At 39.3% G+C, this 24564-nt stretch overlaps 1 protein-coding gene across 1 annotated transcript in view; it reads left to right on the forward strand.

The window, feature by feature from the left end:
• The window catches only part of RGS9 (regulator of G protein signaling 9), a 107884-nt gene that overhangs the window by 82904 nt on the left and 416 nt on the right, over positions 1-24564 (forward strand). Inside the window, exons 12-16 of the mRNA XM_036756212.1 lie at positions 1867-1980; positions 6573-6688; positions 9763-9850; positions 16551-16689; positions 21778-21863. Of these exons, the coding sequence (XP_036612107.1) occupies positions 1867-1980; positions 6573-6688; positions 9763-9850; positions 16551-16689; positions 21778-21863 (543 nt within the window). The remainder of the gene's footprint in view (positions 1-1866; positions 1981-6572; positions 6689-9762; positions 9851-16550; positions 16690-21777; positions 21864-24564) is intronic.

Below are 24564 nucleotides of genomic sequence, written 5' to 3' on the forward strand. Positions count from 1 at the left end.
AAATAAAGCAATTGAAAAAACATGTTCTCATCTGCACTCAGAGTTCATCGCTTCTGCTTCTGTGGGTGGATAGCATTTTTCATCATGCATCCTTGGGAATTGCCATGGATCATTGTATTGACCAGAGTAGCTAAGTCTTTCACGGTTGATCATCGTTACACTATTGGCATTACCGTGTACAATGTTCTCCTGGTTCTGCTCGCTTCGTTTTGCATCAGTTCATATGTCTTCCTAGGTTTTCTGAAACCATCCCCCTTGTTATTTCTTATAACACAATAGGTTTTATCACGATCATCTAAAAAGTGGCTTCTTAAAGTTTGTACATATCAGTGTTGTCAATTTAGGATTAATTAGTTTTCATTTCTTTTCACAAAAGCAAACCATGGAATTACTGAGTAGCAACCAAAAATTGATTTGAAAAAATGCATTGCAAGTGGGAGCAGTTATGTTGAAAGTTAAAAACAATCAAGCTCTATTCCTTTAAAACTTTAAGATCTCAGCTTTTATATGTCATTTGCCATATGCTTCTATCTTACATACACCTAAAGTTATTAAAGTCAGACAAGGACTTTGTAACCACACTATAATTTCTGTGGTCGCCAACCTGATCTGACCCAGTGTATGTCAACTTCAAAGTAGATTGGGATCAAGCCTTTTTAGATCTTGGTTCCTCTTGTGACCAATGGTAGATGTTTCTCAGGCAGTTGGTTTGGTCACGGCTATCATCCATGACCACAGAGGAAAGTTCTTTGTGTGAAGTTTACTGAGCTTTAAAAAGATGATTTCAACTTCCTTAGTATAGTGCTCTAAGGTGTATTGGTAAATGTTTAACAAGTGATTCTGAAAAAAAAAAGTACCCATGACATACTTGTAAGTTTAATCCGAATCATTAACATTTTCCACATCACTTCTTAAGTTTAAACAATTAAAACAATGCGTTAAGACCTGATTTGTAGTGTTTGTCAATTTCTGAATTGTAAATGCTTTCAGTGAAAATTTAACAATTGGCTTTCAAGAAATGATTCCAGCTGGGTCCAGCATACCTCTGACTCAAACCAATTGGGAAACCCAGTCATGGGTCTCCAGACCTGTTACATCTTATTGTGAGTTTATATTGATAAAGGAGAAAGAGAAGCAAATGTTCAATAAACATTTATTAAGGGCCTACTATGTGCAAAGCACTGTGCTAAGAGCTAGGGATATAAAAAGATAGACCTTGCCCTCATGGAACTTACAATCTAAAGGGGGAGATAATACACAAAGAAACGCATACAAAGCTAGTTATTTTCAGGATAAATAGGAAATAATTAACAGTTTAAAGGGATAAGAATTAAGAGGGGTTAAGAAAAGCTTACAGTAAAAAAAATAGGATTTTAGTTGACATTTAAAAGAAGCCAAGGAAGTCTGTAGGTGCAGTTGAGGAGGGAGAGCATTCTAGGCATAGGGAACAGCCAGAGAAAATTCCTGGAGGTCAGAGATGGAGTGCTTTGTTCATGGTAACCTAACACTTTGACAGGATATCGATGGAGTCACTTGAATGGTGAACTTCTAGGAAAATATGTTTATTTTCTCCTTTAAAAGTATAACACCTAAAAAAGGGTTTTATTGTTGCTTTCTTTACATTGAAGTCATCTCCTCAGTAACCTCCTTCCACCCAACCTTCGGCCAAGTGAACTCTCCTTGAGAATAAAGAATACTTAAGCAAAATAAACTGGCACATTAGTCCTATCTGCTATGGTGTATGCTTCATTCCATACCTACAGTGCACCAACTCTGCTGAGAGGAAGGAGGGATGTTTCATTGTTGGTTTCCTGGAGTCAAGTTGGGTCACTGGATTAATCAATTTTCTTTTAATTTTCTTTGCAGAATTGTGAAGTACAGTGAACAGTTCTCTTCCAATGATCCTATCATGTCAGGATGTCTCCCTAGCAACCCTTGGATAACGGATGATACTCAGTTCTGGGAACTAAATGCCAAACTGTATGTATCAGGCATTATTTTGAAAAACAAAACTCAATTTTTTTTTGTACTTTATATGATTACTATTACTTTATGCAAGGCAATCAGGTTAAGTGACTTGCCCAGGGTCACACAGCTAGTTAAGTGTCAAGTATCTGAGGCCAGAGTTGAACTCGGGTTCAAATTCACTTTGACGTCAGGGTTGATACTCTATCCACTGTGCCACCTAGCTGCCTTTATATATTGTTAACCAGAGGTTCCCAAACTTTCTTAAGTAACAGTTTACTTAGTGACTCAATAATTTTTTTCATTGAGCCCCTAGCCGAAAGAAATACTAATAGTTCTGTTTATTGAGTAGTTGGGTTGAAAATTTAAAATATCCCTTGATGTCCCTATAAAATTGCTGCCCACCCAAGGACACCAGGGTGCACAGTTTGGGAACCCACGTTTAGATCGGGGGTGGGGAACTTGTGGCCTCAAAGCTATAGGTTCCCCACCCCTGGAGACTATAAGCTTTTGAAAGGCAGAGACTGACTTGCTTCAGTAATTTTACTAATCAATCTATTGGGTTCATAGTCTCGTGGATTTAGGACTAGAAGGAACCTCAGGAGTCATCCCACTCATTTTTCAGGTGGGGGAACTATGCCCCAGAAAAGTTGTGACTCACTCATGATCACACTGGTAGTTCTTGTGGTTTGATAAGTATTTTAAAAATTAGTATGATTTGTGTTTATTATCACATCACTGTTGTTATATGCATTATTGAATGGCACTGTGGTGTAGAGGACAAAGGCCAGCTTTGGAATCTGATATACCTGGGCTCATTTTGACACATATTGGCTGCGTGACTCTGGGCAAGTCACTTAACCACAGAGGCCCCAGGCAAATTTTCCAAGACTGTCAATCACAGTATAATATGCTTTGGTGGAGAGAGTTTCCATGCTAGAAGTTTGTCACATGGATAAAATCCCAGATCCAATCAACATATACATATATGGGATTTATTATATTATGATGTTATTATAATCATTATTGTTATGCAGCATCCATTGACGAGGCAATAGGGTACAGTGGAAAGAGAATTAGCTCTGGAGTTAAATGACCTCAGTGCAAATCCTGCTTGTGATGCTATCTGTGCGACTACGGGCAAGTCACTTAACCTCTTCAGTCTTTAGTTCCCTCATAGTGAAAATGAGGAGACTGGATTAGATGATCCTGAGGTCCCTTCTAGTTCTGGGTCCTGTGATCTTACTGACCTGTACAGCTTCATATAATGGTAAAGGTATGGAAGGGAATCAATCCATTAATCTACAGATATTTATTAGGCATCTAAAGCTGGCCTCAGACTCTCACTAGCTGTGTGAACCTGGACAAGTCAATTACCCCTGTTTGCCTCAGTTTCCTCATCTGTAAAATGAGCTGGAGAAGGAGATGGCAAACCACTCCTGTGTCTCTGCCAAGAAAACCCCCCACTAGGGTCACGAAGAGTCAGACACGACTGAACAACGACAATGTGTCAATGTGTGTGTTAGTTACTGCGGATGAAGAAAGAAACAATCCTCACTCTCAAGGCACTTACATCCTAATGGGGGAAACAACGAGGACGTATATAATTATACACAGAATAAATATAAAGAGAATAAAAATAAAGTAGCTAAATATAAGCTATTTTGAGACAGATGGCCCTAGAAGATGGAGGGATCAGAAAAGTCTTCATGGAGGAGATCCTTGGGTCATCTTTTAAAAATATAGATTTTTATTAATATATTTTATTTTAATGTCTCCATAATTTCACCCTATATCCCTCCCCTCCCCCTCATGCCAGAGAATTGAGTTCCTTTTCGAAGGAAACGGAGTAGAGACAAACATCAATGCAAAAAAAATCTATTAAGTGCTTTTGCTATTTAGTCGTTTCAGTTGTGTCCTACTCATCATGACCCCCTTTTTTGGGGTTTTCTTGGCAAAGATACTGGAGCGGTTTGCCATTTCCTTCTCCAGCTCATTTTACAGATGAGGAAACTGAGGCAAACAGGGGTAATTGACTCGGCCAGGGTCACACAGCTAGGAAGTTTCTGAGGCCAGATTTGAAGTCAGAAAGATAGTCTTCCTGACTCAGGCCTGGTGCTCTATCCACTGCCCCACCTAGCTGCCCCCATTGTCTACTACTTACAATATATTGTGCTAGGCAATGGGTTTACAACGATGAAACGGTTTCTATCACTAAGGAGTTTGCATCCTTATAGGAGAACAAGACAGTTATAAATAGATTTGATACTGGTTAGGAAAAATGAACGAACAAACCCTTAGTCAACGTGAAGCATCAATAAAAAATTGGTGCGGAAATTAGCATGTGAAAATAAAATGCTGTCTTGGGGGAGGGAAAGGGGGAGGAGAGGAAGGAGGAGAAAATTTGGAGCTCAAAAACTTGTGCAGCTGAGTGTTGTAAACTAAAAATAAAAAAAAAACAAATTAAAAAAAAGAACATGTTAGGGGAAAAAACTGTGAGTATTCTTCATGTGAAAACCAAAATAAAATATGTATGAAAATGAAAAAAAAAAGAAAAGAAAGACCTACTTGTTGCAGGCACCTCAAAGCCCAGGTGAGCACTTTTTAGTGATGGGATTTATAGATGGGATTCATGATTTGTATAGAGGTTAAGCAGGATGATTTCTGAGGTCCTTGCACACTCATTTTCATCTTCTGCAAAGCCAGGGGGTTGGTTTAGATAATCTCCCAAATCTCTTCTACTCCTAAAGCTTATGAACTCAGAGAGTCTTTCATGCTAGATGTTTCAGTCTTCTTAGGGCCATCCATGTTGGACGATGTGTTGTGTACCTCCTGAGTTCTTCAGCCATCAAAAGCAAATTGTGTTGTGAAATCTCTCCGGGCTAGATGTTATTCCAGTAGCAGCAAGTCGACGGGGGTAGAAACTGCATTCATAGAGCTTGTAACTGGGACATGATGACATCGTCTGCCTTCAAAATAAACGTCCATATGACATCAAGCCGGCCAAATTGTTTGCTTTCGGTTGAGTGAGGCTGTAGCTGAAATACATGGGAAAATGCTCATCTTACTTCAACAGAGCCATAACAGGCAACACAATTTTTGGAAAACCTATTGATAAAAGCACAGGTTGAAATTGCAGATCCTGAGGAATTCCCTGAGGGCTGTGGTGATTTTTATTTTTGTGCTTCAAGTGTCTAGCACTTGCACATTGCACATAGTAGGTGCTTAATGACTCTTTCTTGAACTGGATTCAATTGAACATTTGCGTTTGGGGGCAGGTCAGTAGTTGGCTCACAGTTGGCCACCATCCACAATTTGTTTGGGAGAAAAATAAATAATATCCTCTAGGTAGGCAAGCAGAAATTGATCAAAGTGATCCCTAAGCATGTTGTTAAGAAAGTACCAAGAGACAAATAGAGACACTGAAATACTCCAGAGTAAATGTGTGTGTCTGTCCTGGGACAAAGATTCCCTCCCATTTCTCTTAGGCACCAGGGTAAGGCTTCGGTTCCTCGGAGATTCAACTTTGTAATCTACCAAAGGAATAGCAAGTTGTACGTAATAAATTTGTAATCATCTTTTTTATTATGCCATATTATGGAACCGCTTGTTTTATTCCATATATTAAAAATAAAATAGAGAAAGAAAGAAGGGGGGAAAAGCCATTTGCAAGGTATTTGAAAAGCTCTAGGACAGAGATGGGGAACCTGCGGCCTCAAGGCCCTCAAGGTCCTCAAATGTGGCTTTTTGACTGAGTCCAAGTTTTACAGAACAAATCCTCGTATTAAGGAGATTTGTTCTGTGGAGTTTGGATTCAGTCAAAAGGCCACACTTGGGGACTTTGAGGGCCACATGTGGCATTGAGGCTGCAGGTTCCCCACCCTTGGACTAGGACAAGGGGGAATGAGGATGGTAATCCATAACTGCTTAGTTCAGGATTGAGTCCCTAGCTTTTAGGAATAGAGAGACTTAATTGATAGTGATCTTCGTGGAGAGACAGAGGATAAGGTCCGTACAACTTTGGGTGGACAGATATGGAAAAGCTGGAAGCAGTATTTGATGAAGCTGTGAGTGGCCAGAGAACAGTGGTCAGAGAACACTGGCATACAGTGTCTCACACACCTCTAGGTGGTATATAGTGTCACACATTTCTACCCTTTAGGGCTGGATAAAAATTTATAGAGGTGTGTGAGACACAGTATGCCAATGTCACTGTTTGCTTTCAGGTTCTTATTCTTTCAGGTCAAATTTGTTTTGGGACAGGGAGAACCTTTGTCTGGGACTAGAGATCATAAGACTATTGATTTAGAAATGGAGTGGCCCTTAGAGAGAATCTAGTTCAACTCTGCCACTTTCCAGAAGAAGAAACTGAGTCCCAGAGAGGTTATGACTTGCCTGAGGTCTTATGGGTAGAAAGCAACAAAGGCAGGGTTTGAATCCTAGTCTTTGACTTCTGATTCAGCATGATTTCCACTATCCCACCCTGTTTCTGCTCTTCTGTGATGGTTGAGGTGTGGGGGAGAACATCCGAGGTTGATGATAGCACTTTATTTCTATTTCTGAACCTGTATGTATATGTGGTCAAGGTGTCCTCCCTCTTCTTTCAGGGTGGATATCCCAACCAAAATGAGAGTAGAACGATGGGCTTTTAACTTCAGTGAACTGATTCGAGATCCCAAGGGACGACAGAGCTTCCAGTTTTTTCTGAAGAAAGAATTCAGTGGTATGTCTAACTTTTATCTCCCTTATACACCCTCTTTTTTTATGCCAGGCATGAATCTTGGGAAGTTCTCGGGAAAGTGCACTTCCCTGTATGTTCTCACAGTTTTATTTGTTTTATGTTCACCCTGTAACTGTACTTCCTTTTAAAGCTTTTGGAAACAATTTGTCAATCCTGGTAATAGCTGACATTTATATAAGGCTTTTTAGTTTGTGGAGCATTTTACATAATTTATCTCATTTGAGCCTTACAACAACCCTGTGGGGTAGGTACTGTAGGAATTATTATCCATAATTCACAGGTGAGGAAGCAGACTCAGAGAGGTTAAGTGAGTCATGGTTACATAGAGAATGATTGACAGAGGTGGAATATGCGCCCAGGTCTTCCTTATTACAAGCTGTGCTGGGTCTAGTGCCAAATGATCCTTGGGGTGGGGAAACACATGCACTAGTCCAGTGTCTCTGTTAACCCTGGCCACATGTCCCAGTACTACTTTCACCATTTTCCTTTGCTCACATCCACCCCTGCCTTGTCACTCAACAGGCAAAGGACTCTACTGTGACGCATGTCCTTGAAGTTTTTTTTTTTCCCTCTCTTCTTAAACATAAATTCTGAGACAAACATAGAAGGAGAATGGATGGAAAAGCTAAGTGTATTAATGTCTTTCATGTCCCACTTCCTGACTCCCTTTAGCTATTGCTGTTTTTTTTTTCTTTGTCATATGCTGTTTGTCCTTACTGGGCAGGATAAACTTTGATGTCCAATCTCAGGAAAAATAAAAGTCTCTTTAGGTTGTTTACTCATGTATCCGTAAATATGAAATGATGTCCAAGAAATAGCTGACCAAATCAGGAAGTTATGTCAGAGGGCAGAAGTAGAGCATACACACACACACACACACACACACACACACACACACACACCCCCCAAAAAAAACAAAAACAAAAACCAACAACCAACCCTTCCTTCCTTGGGCAGAGAGTCAAACTGGTTGTGTGAACTTAGTTGAAAGTTATCTCCTCATCCTTCCCTGTCCTTCCCTGTCTCCAAACCCACCCCTCAGGGAGAGCTAGTTACTTGAGGTCTGATACTCAAGTTACCTACATGAGAACAACTAGATGGCCCCATTTTCCCTTGCAACTGAGATTCTGTTACTCCTCCGTAGGATCCATTAGCCAATTCTCATTGACGCACCAATAACCTGTCTGACAGCTCCTTGCAGAATATTATTTTATGATATGGCTCGTTAAAAATCCTTCTCTGTAATACAGCCTAATGACAGTGATAAAACCCAGACCAAGAGAAGTGCATTCAGTTTCACAGAGAACCAAGTGGCCAGATGAGTATGGCTCCATCTAGCGATCCATATGACAAAATGCAGCTGCTGACGGCTCACCTTTGGTATATCACACCCACACTTCTAATTAAATATAACAAGAATTCTTTGTAACACTCCTTCTGTCATTTCTGTGCTGTCTGTTGCCTATCCCCTCCTTTAGGCAATATGTCGGCTTCAGGTATGAATTAGGGAAATAAATGGTGAGCTCTTCAACTTAACCTTACCCATGTTATCTAATTGTGTCCCCATACAAGAGGATAGTTCATTTCTATTGTACTTAATCTAATATAGTCATGCTCACTAACTAGGTGTCTGCAGACTGGCTCCCACACAATGACAATCAATATCCCAGTTAGTAGTGTGCATGCTATTGGAGGCTGGCCTAGATTATCTGTGAGATCTTTTCCAATTCTAAAAATCTGCCTTCCTGTAGCTTCTGCCTGAACGGGGTGTATTTCTCTTTGGAATCCTGAGTTGCATTCATACGTCAACTGCCAACTAGTCTAGTGTTCACCATCTTTTTTTTTCTATCTGTGATATGTCCAAGAACTTGCCCACACAGAAGGCTGAAGAGGGACCTTCCTGCCTTCTTCCAAGCCATACCCAACACCCTCTATTTTGCACTCCTTTTTTTTTTTCCTGAGGGGGGGAAGGCAGGGCAATTGGGGTTAAGTGACTCACCCAAGGTCACACAGCTAGTAAATGTGTCAAGTGTCTGAGGCTGGATTTGAACTCAGATCCTCCTGACTCCAGGGCCAGTGCTCTACTCACTGTGCCACCTAGCTGCCCCTATTTTGCATTCCTACTGTCACATTATTTACATAACCTCTCCCCCCAGTAATTCTCCCTTTACTCTCCACCTTACTTTTAAACTGAAGAATGTCAAGATAAGGAAGCTCGTGGACTTCTTCATAGAACACCAAAGTGTGATGAGGCACTAACTTGGTTGAGAAGGAACTGAAATATTGTTGAGAGTTTGGCTTTCTGTATCTTTCTCCGAAAATGTACTGATTTTTCCTTCCCACCAAGTGAAAGTAGTTTGTCTTTACCATGCAAAAAAATCACTTAGTTGGATGTTAATTACTCTGTCAGTCCATTTATCAAAACTATTAAGTGAAGCTTTTATTCTGCATTCTCTGCATGATGGATGAGGAGGGAGGGGGATAATACAAAAGACATAGATGGTACTATTCTTGCCTAAATCCAGTTAGGGAAATGGAACACACACACACACACACACACACACACACACACACACACAGAGGCATGCATGCACATTCACAAATACTTCCCTTGGAATAACTCATGATGATAAATCCTATTATAATCTGCCAAAAATGGCAGATTAGTTCAATTAAAATTTTAAAAAAAGATATCTAAGCCCCAGTTGTAGGTCAGCTTGTTTCAAACAATATTTGCCACAATCAAATTCTAATACAATAAAGGAACAGCAGATGATCTCATGGAATTTGTTGTAATGGGATTTGATCTGTGTACTTCAATAGATGGAAAGCCTGGCACTAAGCCCAGGGTAATTATTCACTACGAACCATTTGAAGATAGGAGTGTTTTGCAGAATTCAGAAAGCAAGTAGCAGCCCAATGAATTTATAAGGAGGTAGTAAATAATGAATGAAATTTTGATCAACCTTTGCTGTCCTATTCCTTTTTTCTTCTCCTCTCCTGCAACTCATTTCTCTTTTGGTTCTTGTCTGTCTGGTCCTTCTTAACTTCTTCAGGGGAGAATCTGGGATTCTGGGAAGCTTGTGAAGATTTGAAGTATGGAGATCAGTCCAAGGTCAAAGAGAAGGCCCAGGAAATTTACAAGTGAGCATTGGAAAGATTGATGTTTTGTGAAAATCTTTCCCTCGGCCTCTTCTTCTACCACCATGTGCATTAACATCCTTTTGTGAATAGCTGAGTAAATCTGAGTTGTGTGAAGTTGTATTGCCTATAAATTAGTTATGGTTGCACGTATTGGCAAGAAACCATGGAGACCGTGCTTTCCCTGACTCAGGAAAATTTGTAATGTCTTTGGACTCCTTGTCCATCTAAAGCCAACCAGTCAGGAATACACAATGGAAGACCAGAAATCAAAAGCTAATCTCCCCAGTTGTGTTTGTATTTGTTTCAGTAAAGAACAGTGTGTGTGTGTGGTACGTATGCATAAGTGTTGGGCTTTGCATCTTTCTCTTGTCAATTAAGGTGAGATTTGACCCTAGTAATTCAAATGTCTCAACCCTTCTTGGGATATTTTTTTTCCAGGGACTTCTCTAACAATAGTCTAAGAGGTCTCTGTAACTTCTTCAATAAGAAAATATTTAAGACCAGTAAAGATGACAAATTAGTTATTTTCTCTATACCACTTCAGCTCTACAACCCTCCAGAAAAAGGAACTTTTTTTTTTACCTTCCTAACAGTCTCTTGACTACATATTTATTTTTTTAAACCTTATTTATTTTTAGTTTTCAACATTCATTTTTATAAGATTTTGAGTTCCAAAAATTTTCTCCCTCTTTTTCCTCCCCCTTCCTCAAGACTGCACGCAGTTTGATATAGGCTATCTGTGTACAATCATATTAAACATATTTTCACATTAGTCATGTTGTGAAAGAAGAATCAGAACAAAAGGGAAAAACCACAAGAAAGAAAAAAACAAAAGAAAGAAAGAAAGAAAAATAGTATGCTTTAATCTACATTCAGACTCCATAGTTCTTTCTCTGGATGTGGATGGCATTTTCCATCATGAGTCTTTTGGAATTGTCTTAGATCATTGCATTACTGAGAAGAGCTAAGTCTAACAAAGTTGGTCATTGCACAATGTTGGTGTTACTGTATACTGTTCTGGTTCTGCTCACTTCACTTAGCATCAGTTCATATAAGTTTTTCCAGGTTATTCTGAAGTCAGCCTGCTCATCATTTCTTATAGCACAATAGTATTCCATTACATTCACATACCACAATTTGTTCAGCCATTCCCCAACTGATGGGCATCCCCTCAATTTCCAATTATTTGCCACCACAAAAAGAGATGCTATAAGTATTTTTGTACATGTGGGCCTTTTTCCTTTTTTATGATCTCTTTGGGATACAGACCAAGGAGTGGTATTGCTGGGTCAAAGGGTATGCACAGTTTTTATAGCCCTTTGGGCATAGTTCCAAAATACTCTCCAGAATAGTTGAATCAATTCATAACTCCACCAACGATGCATTAGTGTTCCAATTTTCCCACATCTTCTTCAACATTGATCATTTTCCTGTTTGGTCATGTTAACTAATCTGATGGGTGTGATGTGGTACTTCAGAGTTGTTTTAATTTGCATTTCCTTAATCAATAGTGATTAGAGCATTTTTCATATGACTATAGATAGCTTTAATTTCTTCCTCTGAAAACCGCCTGTTCATATCTTTGACCATTTATCAATTGGGGGATGACTTGAATTCTTATAAATTTGACTCATTCCCCTATATATTTTAGAAATGAGACCTTTATCAGAGACACTAGCTGTAAAATTGTTTCCCAGCTTTCTGCCAGAAAAAGGAACTTTGTACCATATTAGATTAATCACAGCTAGATCCACAGGAGAAAGAAGACACCCCAACCCCATGTAGCAACATCATTATGGATTAACACCAAAGGACTCTAATCCTTAAAATACTCATTTAACACCCTTCCCCAATCAGCCTTCAAGTGGCAGGAGCACAAATTGACCAATAGGATTTTGCAGAGCTCACCTGCCGATAAAGATACTTGACTGTGGTTTCATAGTGTCCCAACTCACTGCACCCTGTCCCCATGATGGAAAGGGGATGGAAGCCCTCTTGTAGACAGTCCTATTGAAGAGGTTTAAGGTTGAGGGGTGCTGGGCACCCCAAAATATTGACGCACTGGGTCCTGCCGAAAGAATTTGACTCAAGCCTTCTCAGCCAAGGGAAAAGAGAAAGTTTATTAGGGATTCACCATAATGGGCTGTCTTAAGAAATCCCCCCACCCTGTGACGCCTGTTTCCACAAGCGGGCCAGATTCAACCTACTGAATTAGATTGAATCTGAGCCCCTTCATGGAGGCAAGATGGAGATTATATACACAAAGATTGTAGGAGGGATTGAGGGGTGGTCTGGGGTGACTAGAGGAGGGGTTTAGGGAGGGTCTTGAGGGGAAGTCCAAGGAGGGCAATGTGAGGTAATGGGATTAAGGGTGGGAAGTAGCTGCACAACAAAGGGCAAGGCTAGGTAGAGATTTGGGCCTAATGATAATGTGAGGCTTGTGGCCTTAGGGGAAGGCCAGATCCAGTTGGAAGATTCAAGGACAGTTCAAGGGGGCTCCCAGAGACTGTATTCCAGATTCAAGGGGGTTCCCAGAGACTGGGCCCTCATCACTATTGCCCAAGAGGCTATTGAGAGTAGGGATCCACACCAAGAGAAACCTATATCCCCCAGTTCAAGGAAGCTGAGACCACCTTAAAGCTTAGCTTAACAAACAGAATACAAAAGGAAAGTTAACAAATGTTCTGTAAAATAAAAACTCACGAATTCTTCAAGGAGAGAATAAAACAACAACAAGAAACTCTACGACAAAAAAATGAAACCCACAGAAGAAATTAGGAAGGAACACAGGTCAGAATCTAAAGCTCTCCATGCAGAATTTAAATATTCAATTAGAAGATTAGAAAAAATATTTGATCTATGATGAAGGATCTCTTAAAACAAGCGGAAAGACAGATGAACAGATTTAGAACATAAAAATACTGAAATGGAGTACAATGTGGTAGAAGCAAAACAAAAGGCAATAATATCGAGAATTTATGAATTCCATATAAGACAAAGGGACTGACCTTGAAAACAAGCTACGCAGAGAAGGTTCACAGGTCTCCAAGAAAAACATGACAAACAAACAAAAAAAACCCTGAATGCCACAATGCAGGAAATAATGCCAGAGAACTCCTCAGAACTTCTAAATATAGACCATTATGCATCAATTGAGAGAATCCATGGATTATCTACACACACACACACACACACACACACAGCAACCTGTGCTTTAGATTCCAAGGATACATTGATTAAATTGAACAACTTAAATGAAAGCAATAAACTTTTCCAGCGTCTGGGAGAAAGACCTTAAAATATGAAATTAGAAAATTAGAAAAAAGAAATTAGATTATTCTGTAGCCATGAGGAGTCAGAGAAAGGAATGAAAAAACAACTCAAAATGATATTCCCTGAGAAGTTGAGTGTAATCATCAGTGAAAACAAGACGGTCATTCAACAAAAGATAGGCAGTCCTTAAAAAAAATTAGATAGGAGAAGAATATTGTACTTGCAAACATCATCCCAAACAACATAAAAATAAGTACAACTACAAAGTATAATTATTACTTATCCACTAATTAGTAGTATCCCATATCTAGAAGTATTTTTTTTAAAGTGAGAGAGAAATATTGACCTAAGAGGTTAGAAAAAAAACCCAAACTCCAAGAGGCATCAGTAAGGGATACAAAGGAATAAAAATACAAGAAAATAAAGAAATAAAAATGAAAGTGAAAGAGCTAAAATGAACCACCAACGACTAACCTCCTGAACCCCTACAGATGAATCAATATCAATGCTTTTTGTGGGATGGAAGTTTAGGACAAGAAACCCAACAGAATGGGAGAGAGAAGGCAGGAGACAGAAGGAATGGGTGTTGTATTCCTACCAAATCCATTTGTGAATGGTAGAGGGTTAGTGGACCCTAGAGTATCTGGGCACGTGGTGGGGGGCGGGGGTTGCTATAGGAGAATGGGAGAGGCAGCAGAATAGGGGGATTGAATCTGGGAGATATTTCACTTCAGTTGGAGGTTGGAGGGTCCAACTGAAGAGCACTCCCATAGAAGAGGATCTGTGTGTCTGTGATGGGAGATGGGACCCTCAAAATGAGCTTAGTCTAAAAAAGATGTGGGGAACCTGCAGCCTCAAGGCCACATGAGGCCCTCTAGGTCCTCATGTGGCCTAGTGGTCTAGAGAGAATTAATGCATTAGGAAATAATCTTCTCTGAGTGTTGTACTTTCATAGCTATTATAATGGATCAGGAGAAGGAACCTATGTAAGAGCAACTGACTCCCAGAAGGTGAAGGGAGGTGCTTTGATCCAGAGATAAAATGGCATGGCCTTTGGAAAGGAGTGAGAACAGAGAGTTGGGCTAGGCTGCATTATTTGGGACACAAGGTAATTTCTACCACACAGTATTGCTTCTGTCCAACATCGCTTTCCTCACTAATTGATTTCTAAAAGTAAGGCACAATAGAAAAAAAGGGATGATGGTATAAGAATTAAAAAGACAATAATGTTGAAATTGATTGGAGGAGGGAACTCAAACTTGGCATTCCTGAAACTTTAATCTCATGAGAATGTGGAGAGAATAAATGAAAAATAAATAAGAGTATAGTCCCATATGAATCATGAAGATGCAATTATGAATCAGAAAATGTAATCTCAGGATATATTAGAAAGGAAAATAACATAAAGAACAAAGCAAAGAAAAACTTAGAGAAATGTCCAATAAAAGAAAACTAATAAACATAAGAAGTTAGAGGGGAGGAGGGACAGGGAGGTTTTGAACTAACTAATTAACTGAGAGGAAAAAGAGAAGGGACAAAAGAGGGTAAGAAAGAGATAACTAAAGAAAGAAAAATAAATCATTAATCTAAGTGAAACCCTCAAACCAAGAAAAGGATAAGAAAATGAGAGGGAAATAGGAGAAAACCTCTGGGATTACATTAGCATCAAAGCAGTTTAAACAAAACTAATTGTAATGAAAAACTACTGACTTAAAAGAGGAAGAAGGAAAATAAATTACAGTAACATTAAACAAATGGAGAAAAACAAATCTAACACATAACTAAATGCGAGTGGATTAAGCAAGCCAATACAATGAAAGTGTGGAAGAATAGATGTAATGGAATTATAAGAAACAATGTAAATTGTAAGAAACTACATTGTAAGAAACAATGAATATGATGAATACAGAGAAGCATAAAAAAGTGAACTGATGCAAAATGAAGTAAGCAGAACCAGGAAAACAATATATACAAGGGCTATAGCAATGTGAATGAAAAGAACAACAAAACAATTGAAATTCAATTCTGTAAAAGTAAAGTATCCAGGCTTCCCAAGAAGAGCTGTGAGAAAGTTATCTCCCCCCAATTTTTGACAGAGGTGGGGGACTACAGGTATGGGATACTGTGTATAATCAGTCTTTTTTTTGATGCATTAGTTTTGTTGGACTATTTCCTCCTCCCCCCCCTTCTGTTTCCTATTCTTTATTATAAGGGGTGGTTCTCTGGGAGATATTGGGGAAGGGACATATTGGAGGGTGATATAAAAGCAAAAGAGATCAATAGAATTGTATTTTTTTAAAAAAATATATACATATTCATACTAGTCATGTTATAAAAGAGAACACAGACCAAAAAAATTAAGAAAAATAAAGATTTTTTTAAAAGTATGCTTTGATTTGCATTCAGACTCCCTCAGTTTAAAAGAATATATTTAGAAACTTGAAAAAAAGAGCTCTTCTTGTCATTAATCTGGCAGCTTATTTTTGTCCTAGGTTAGGACCAACACCAGGTCTATTGAGAAATAAAAATGGGGGATGAGTGGGGTGAGGGTATCATGGTTATGGATAAATTTATTGCCCAGGCAAATTCTGAAGTGTTTGGGGATTCATGAAAAGAAGAGTGTTTCTGGGACATTCATCAGGACAGGGGTTTGAAAGTCATTTGGGGAAAAGGAAATAGGCTCTTGCAAAATGTGTTTTGAATTTCACTGGTGGGAACCCTTCCTGTCTGGATTTCTAGCCAGCCAGCTAGCAAGCATTTATTAAGCTTAGTATCAGAAAGAATGCTAGATGTTGAAGATACAAAGATAAAAGCAATGTTCCTTGCCCTAAAGGTGCTTATAGTCTAATGGAGAGCAACATGAGCAGAAACCACTTCTAGCTCTAAATCTATGATTCTCTTATAAGCTTAAGTAATCCATACACACCACCTTACAATATGTATATATATGTGTGTGTATGTATATATGTGTATATATGTATACACATACATATACGTGTACGTGTGTGTGTGTTTAAGTGTGTGTATGTATTTATGGCAGGGAGGCCCTTGCAGCTTGGAGGAACATGAAAGTGCTTCTGGATAATGTGGTTCTTGAATTAAGTTTTGAAGGAAACCAGGTAATTGGGAAGAGAATGGCCCCTCAGGTTTATGTACTGGTGCCAGGTCTGATAAGGGACCTGTGTTTGCATGAGATTTTAGGTTGAGCTTTTAGGCTTTAGGACCCTCACCAAATACAAATCTAGAGTACGGCAAAGAGAGTGGTGACCAAGCTGCATACCTATTATGGTTTCCTTGGCCTACTTTCTGTTTGGTGCTATAGATTCTGAAGAAGAAGGTGATGAGCTACAGACTCCATCTTGGTCCAAACCACTCTGGCTCAGGAGGTTTAATAATTTTTGCTAATAACTTCCTATTGACCCCATAGGCTTTTTCTGGCTCCAGGAGCAAGGCGGTGGATTAATATAGATGGCAAAACCATGGACATCACAGTCAAAGGGCTGAAACACCCTCATCGCTATGTTCTTGACGCTGCTCAAACTCACATCTATATGCTCATGAAAAAGGTTTGTTAGTCTATCCTTCCTTCCTTCCTTCCTTCTTTCTTTCTTTCCAGATTAACTCAGTCTTAGAGGAAATGGAACAAGAGCACATAAACACCCATATTTATTATCTGTGTTAATTGTTCTGATAGCTATTCCCAGGATTTAACATTCTACCTCCTGACTCCATGCCTTTGTACAGACTGTTCTCTATATCCTGAATCTTATATCGTACATATCTTATATATATATATACATATAAATAATATATATATATATATATATATATATATATACATATAAGATATATCTTATACCTTGCTCTTCACCTCTATCTCTTAGACATCTTAGTTTCCTTCAAGGCTCAGTTAGGAGCTACCCCTCAAAATAAAAGAAGGGAATCCTTTGCTGATCTCTACAGTTGTCAGTATTCTCTCCCTCATCACATTGTCTTGTAGTTATAGTCTCTATCACACAAGGACCATGTGGTGTGGTGTAAAGAGTGCTGGTCTTGGAGCCAGAGGATCTGGGTTCATATCTTGTTTCTGTCACCCAGGCCTGTGATATTAGGCAAATCTCTTACCCTCTGTGGACTTCAGTTTCCTCATCTTTAAAATGAAGGTGTCACTTGACAACCTGAAAATTCCCGTCTTATTCTAAACCTATGAACTTATGATCCCCAGTGGAATGTAAGCTCCTTGAGGGTAGGAAATATTTGTGCTCTAAAAAAAAAAACTTTATATTTTCAGAGTCCAGCATATGTCTTGCATGTAGTAGGTGCTTAATAAATGCTTGTTGGATTGAATTTGTGTGTGTGTGTGTGTGTGTGTGTCTACAAAGGACCCCATTCCTTCCTGGAGAAAGCTGGGGAATTAATGAATTTGGAAAAGAAAAGAAAATTTTGTTTGACTAGCAGTCTGAATTTGTTTGAGGCAGATACTCTATAAATAATGTCTCAACCACTGAGCTGGGACCTCCCTGTATTGAAACTGTTTAGGGCTAAGTGACGCCCTTTTGGAAACTACTCTTTCGGGCTGACAAGGTACAATTCAATTAAATAAGCATTTAAGTGCCTTCTATATTTGCCAGGCCCCTGCTGGCACTGGAGATATAAAGACAAAAAAAAAGTCAACTTCCTTGTATCATAATGTAGCGTATCTGCACTTCCTTTCTGTTTTCCTTTGAGAGGTGGAGGATTACGGATGTGGAATACTGCATATACAGTCAGTTGGTGTGATCCCTATGTCAGTCAGTTGGCTTAACTCTTTTTATTTGTTGAAAGGGAAGATGACTTGGGAAACATGGCAGTAGTTTTAATGGTGGTCTCTCCAGAAATGACTGAAATGTAAAATTAAAAGGCATGAATAAAATGTCAGCCCAGAAAAGTAGGTGTACCCTACTTCGAGAAAATTTTATATATCAAAAGAGGAACCTATAAAACATATAAATTCAAACCAGTTGAATAAAATTTCACTAATTTGGACCATCCACACTCAATTTGATACTTCTAATAGTTTACTTGATCCTAATTAACTGTTTATTTTCTAGAGCAGTTTACAAACTGTTTTCCTCATACCACCCTTGGAAAATCAGTATTGTTTTTAACAATGACTTTGAGTGAATAAGTTATTTTGACTATTATAAATACCCAAATTAACTATAAAGGACATATGAAGAAAGATGCTATGTGCATCCAGAGAAAGAACTGTTAAATAGACTTGTGTATAGAATGATTTTACACCTAGAAGGAATTTAACTCAGTTTCTTCCATTACAAAATGAGGTACTAGATAACTCTGAGGGTCCTTTTAATCTCTTAATCTATGATCGATGACTTTAGAGATTATTTAGTGGGGGAGGGTTCCTGACCTGGGGCTCATGGACTCCCAAGGGATCTATGGATGTGAAAAAAAATGACATCTTATTTTCATTAACCTTTAACTGAAATTTAACATTTCCTTCAGTTATGAATACTGGCAAAGATATTATTCTGAGAAGGGATTTGTAGGGCTGGGATTTATCCCATGTTTTCTAGTCTAATTGCAGTACTCTTTCTACTATACCAGATTTTCTCTTTTCTTGTGAATAAAGCAGGAAATTTCTTTTTCTATGAATTTTCACGGTGTTACAAGCAAGAGGAACTTGATATGAAATTGGTAGCTTCTTCAAACCAAGGACTCAAGAAGTCGATTCCTTCCACATGCATTTAATTTCCCATCTCAGCAATGAATTCTTTTAAATGAAAGGCTTAAATTAAAAAAAAATTCATCAGTATTTTACACAGTGTAGGTTGCCGTAACTGGCAAAATTGCTAACTCATCTTATTTTGCTTTTTTGCACTATTTATATTTTAGTCTGACAACACATATTTTGTTTGAAGATAATATAAACCCATGACTCAGGGACCAGGTGTATGTCTGTCCATTAAGGGGGTCTAGCTTTGGATTCAGTCTGGGGGTGAACCCCTAAAAGAAGCATTGGGCTTTCCCCTCAAACTTTGTTGTTATTACATCCACAGCCTGAATCCTCAGTGCAAATTACTTAAGTAGAACGTAAGCATGGCTCATGCCTAGGATCTCACCTGAAAGGATTAACTAAATCTCTCCAGGAAAAGTACTTAGGGTACAAAATTGACCAAGTATAGCACAGCAATTTATTTCCTCTACCACAAAAGAAATGCCTAAAATACAAAAGACTTACAAACATGTTGGCAAACACTTAAAACATGATATAATACATTCCATTTTATATTCTCCAAAGAAGATTGATAGTTATAACATGAAACAATTTAAAAAACTTCTCAACAGGCATTTTCCTTTGACCTGCCGTCTTCAGTGTCCATGCAACCCACTGAAGGTCCGTATCTTTTGGTCAACTGTAAGGTTTATTCTCTTGTTATCTTCTCCAAAAAAATACTATTGCAGCAGCAAACACCTCTTGCTTTGTAATCAGCACCTGGACCCAGGAGTTTGTGACCTCTTGAACTCATGAGATTTCCATCAAGGCTAGAAATATCTATCTCAGGAGAGGCAACCAGGGACTTGGTTCAAAGTCCAGTCTCAGGCTTGTCTAGACCAGATCTGTACCTGCACTCACTATCATGTGCAAGCATTTGCCATTGCTGCAGGAGTGGGGAAAAGGGAAAAAATAGCTCTTTCCCTGACTGGACGTCTGAGGGAGAGCTTGAAGAGTTCTGACATGCTTGGTAGATGGAAAGAGAAAATAGAGAGAGACAGAGAGACAGGAGAAAGACAGAGAAACAGAGAGAGAGAAGAGAGAAAGATAAATACAGAGACAGAGAGAAAGAGAAAGGGGGCAGAATCTCACTTCCCTCAACATCTACTGAGTTTATAGTTCTTCCCATTTCCGTGTACATGCCTTTGCCACTTTCTTTTTTTGGGGGGAGGGGCAGGGCAATTGGGGTTAAGTGACTTGCCCAAGGTCACACAGCTATTACATGTGTCAAGTGTCTGAGGTCAGATTTGAACTCAGGTCCTCCTGACTCCAGGGCCGGTGCTCTACTCACTGTGTCATCTAGCTGCTCCACCTTCGCCACTTTCTATCCCCCTGTCTGGGGACCATGGGACTAATAAAGGATTGCTGAATAATTTCCAAGGGCCAAGTCATTCAGTGCTGAGAAAAGGGGGTGTCTCACAAGAAATGGCCCAGGTACAGGCTCAGTTCCATGCAGGCTTTATGGAATGTCCCTGGAAGGTTCATCTCCACACATGTTCTATGTATAATATGCTCCAATCCAAGCCCTTTCTACAGTAATAACATTTAATTCCTTTAATACTTTTGATCAAGTTTTCACTGAATGAGATTGGTCTTTCTCTCTCCTACACCATTAAAAGAAATTAGTGAAATTCAACCAGGTTCACCTTACAGAAGGATTTACTGCAGGGTTTCTTTAAATAGTAACTCTCCCTAGTATATTAAAAATATTATTTGGCTTATGAAAAATTCCATCTGCACATGAATTTTCAGCTAAAGTGAAAAGCTAAACCTTTAATATTAGTGACCAGGATCAGTTCAGCTTGTAATTAAGGATTCACAAAGTACAACCAAGAAATATCTTTATAATACGGAGACACTTTCAACTCTTTTCCTAAGGCAAATCCCATGTCAGCAGGTGCCATTATGGTCAGCGACCAATGCCTCCAGGGCATTGAAATTTAGAGCCTTGACAGTACTTAGACTCTTTCAGCAGCATAGAATGGACTGAGTTTAGCATCTAATTAGCAAGAATAATCAGAATTTACCAGATGTCCCACTTTTCCCTGGTACCTGCTATCCCTTCCCTACTTTTACCCCCTTCTCTGATGACTGTATCCCAGTTGAGATCCTCCTCAATAGACCTCAAAAGATGGCCAAGAAGATAGAGTGGTGGACGTAGAGTCAGGAATACTTGAGTTTGAATCCTGCCTCAGAAACTTCCTGGCTTTTTGACCCTGGGCAAGGCATTTAACTTCAGGCTGTGTCAGTTTCCTTAGGTGACATTCCTTCTAATTCAACACCCTCATTTTACGCATAGGGAAACTGAGGCTCAGAGTGGTTAAGTGATTTACTGAGGGTTACATAGAGAGTAAGCATTAGAGGAAGGATTTGAACCAGTCTCTGATGCTCACTCCCCATGTGACTTTTCAAATATGTTTTATGTTTATTATGCAGTAATTGGAACAACCTTGTTTCAGTTCTATAAATCATGCGACCTGGCCTTTGGAATTTGTTATAACGAGATTTGACCCATATTGTGAAGGCAGGGCACTATAGTATAAGATCTGAAGTCACAGGACTGGGTTCAAATCCTGACTTTGCTGCTTATTATTTATATGACTTTGGTCAAATCGCTTAGCCTCCCTATCCTCTTGAGAGAGAGAGGGAGAGGGAGAGAGGGAGGAAGGGAGAGAAGGAGAAAGAGAGAGAGAGATTAAGAGATCACTCTTGATGCTGACTGGGAGTAGGATGTAGATTTATATATCATAGGTGGAAGAGAACAATTCTTTAGCTGTGTTATTTTCTGTCTTGCAATAGCTTGAAAACCACAGTCACTTTCCTTTTGATTTGGCTCATTCTCTCCCATAATGACTCTTTTTCCTTTTGCTTCTACCAGGATTCTTATGCTCGATACTTAAAGTCTCCAATCTACAAGGAAATGCTGGCCAAAGCCATTGAACCTCAGGAGACATCCAAGAGAAGGCAAGTGGAATTGCCCTAACTGGTGGTTTGTTGTACAAAGGCACAAAGGAGGAAAAGGGAGTATTTCTTTCCACCAAATGACAGGGCATTGAGATATTTGCCTGTTTCTAGGAGATCAATACGTTGTAACTCATGCTACCATCAATATTTTCCTGAGCAATCAATCACTTTCAGTAAGTTTTTATTCCTGATAACATTTTAGAAGAATTTGGTTATATTTTGACCCCAAAATTTTCATAGCATCAACAGTGGCATCTCTTTGGATTTAAATTGATATTCATTCTTATTCCTAACAACTGGAGAATTGCTTAGGAATTAATATGACTCTACTTTTCAATGTTCTTCTTTAGTGTCCTTCTTTAGTTAATTCTTTAGTTCCTCATTAGTTAATAACGTATAGGAGATGTTTTGAACTCTTTGGAATTGGGACTATAGGAGCCAAAACTTTGTTAATATTACAAGTAGTTGCTGAGTTACTTAAAATAAAGTGGACACAGGGCTTTGGAACAGCCACCAACTCTCCTACCCCTGCCAACACAATTCTTTTGAACATTGGCAAATACATTTGCATTTATAGAAAGTTGGTTAATCTCATGACAACCCTTCCACTGGAATGTATCTTCAGGCAATCCAGAGAGGGAAGAAAAGAGATCAGAGCCACACATCAAAGGAGTCTCAAAAACAAAAACAGAAACAAACTTGCTTTCATTGTTAAGGATAATGGGCCTGTAATAAAAGGAGGAAGAAGGAAATCTTTGTGTCACTCCTATGGCTAGGAGCATCCAAAGGACAGGAAAGCCTCTTCTTTGGGCAGTAAGAAAGGACTTTGATAGTTTTACACACCCTGCCAATAAAGTAGGCAGAAATGGACTAGTACCTTGTGACTTGGTACCTGTGTGACTGAGCTGTTGAGATCTTTGGGAAAGAAAATTGGCTCTGTGACCGTTTGGGTGATTTTTGTATGTAGGGCAGTATTAGATTGGTGGGAAGAATTAAGGAATAAGTATCAAGAATCAGGGAAGTGGCTCCAAATCCCTGATTGACCAGAATTTATAATAAGTGTTGGCTACTCCCTTTAATCTAGTTCCTCAAACACTTAGTATGTTTACTGTGTGCCAGGCACTGTGCTGGGTGAGGGAGATGCAAAGGTGAAATTGTCCCCACCCTCGAGGAATTTACATTCTACCAGGAGTTACAGTAAGTCCACAGACAAGTATAATACAGTTTAGGGTTTCATGGGAGTGAAAGAGCAGTTCTGAGAAAGTGCTGCTAGAAAGTGTGAAGAGGGAGGGAAGGAGGAAGAGAGAAAGAAAGAAAGAGAAGATGGGAGAGGAGGAAGTTGAAAGAGAGAGGGAGGTACACCTATTTTCTTTCAGTTAGGGGAACTATAAGGATATATTAATGTCACAACATGCATATAACATGATGGTGGCAGTACTTGTCACTGCATTTGGCAGGGAGCTCCAACTCTTCCCAAAGCATTTATTCATTTCTCCTCCTCCTCTTCTTCCTCCTCCTCCCCCTTTTCCTCCATCTCCTCCTTCTGTTCCTCTTCCTACTCCCTCTCAAGTTTTGTCCCTGCCTGTAGCACAAGGGGGGCATTTAGTCAGAAAACAACATTTGTTCCTAGGGTGCCTGGGTGTAGTCCCTTATCAGAGATCTAGCTGTCATTCCCTGATCAGAGGGAAGACTTGAATTTTGCCAAGTAATTAGGCTTCACAGGGTACAGAGCTGTAATGAGGGTGGGATGATGAGGGCTTTTCCCTAGGGCGCCAAATTAGGGGGCACCATATTGCAAGGGCACTTATTACAATCCTTCAGTGTACTGAGGTGAGTTCGTTCCCTACCCTGGCACCCCCAGTTCCTGAGGCAGCTTCTTTAGCAGTGACCTTAAGCCACTATCTCAGGATTTCTGTCTCCCTACCACAGGGTGGTGTTTTCCTTACTTTCCAGCTGAGGGAACTTTTTTTTATGTGTGTGTGCATGCGTGTGTGTGCATCTGTATGTGTACTGCTCATTCCAGGAGCAAAAATTCCTAGTCATGGCTCTGACTGGGAACTAGACTTCCTGGTCATGTTGGTAGTAACTCTGGAGACAGATTCTAAATGGGAAGCCTAGGTCACAGCCCAGCTGGAATTTGTTTAGGCTCTCTACTGCTGCTTAGTACACAAAACAGAGTAGCATGGCTTCTTCAGCTTAGAGTGCTATATAACATGGGATATGAAGAGGGGAAAGCATAGCCCAAACCTTTCAATAAGTGACTTTGCTGACTAAACTGATACTGAGGCTGTCACAGGTACACGTTGTCAGGTCTCCATTTAGTCCTACTCCGTAACTATTCCTTTTTAACAGATCACTGGAGAAAAGGAGCCCATAACTATTCCTTTTGAAAAAGACTGCTATAGAAAAGGAGGCTTAGCAAATAGTTTCAGGGTAGAGTTCTTCCTAAAGTCTAACCTAAAGAATCCACATTTTTATCCACTTCCCAATAATAGGTGACATTTAAATAGTTTTAGGGTTTACATAGAGATTTACTCTCAACAACCCTTTAAGGTAGGAAGGTAGGTAGGTAGGCAGGTAGTAAAGAATTGTGATTTATACAAGTGAAGAAACTGAGAGGTTAAATGACTTGTCAGAAATCAAATTAGAACTGTGACACAGTTTGTAGAAGGGATTGGCCCATTAAGACCAGTTAGGAGGC

This window comes from Trichosurus vulpecula, chromosome 4 (assembly GCF_011100635.1).
Source record: "Trichosurus vulpecula isolate mTriVul1 chromosome 4, mTriVul1.pri, whole genome shotgun sequence".
NCBI classification, from domain to species: domain Eukaryota; kingdom Metazoa; phylum Chordata; class Mammalia; order Diprotodontia; family Phalangeridae; genus Trichosurus; species Trichosurus vulpecula.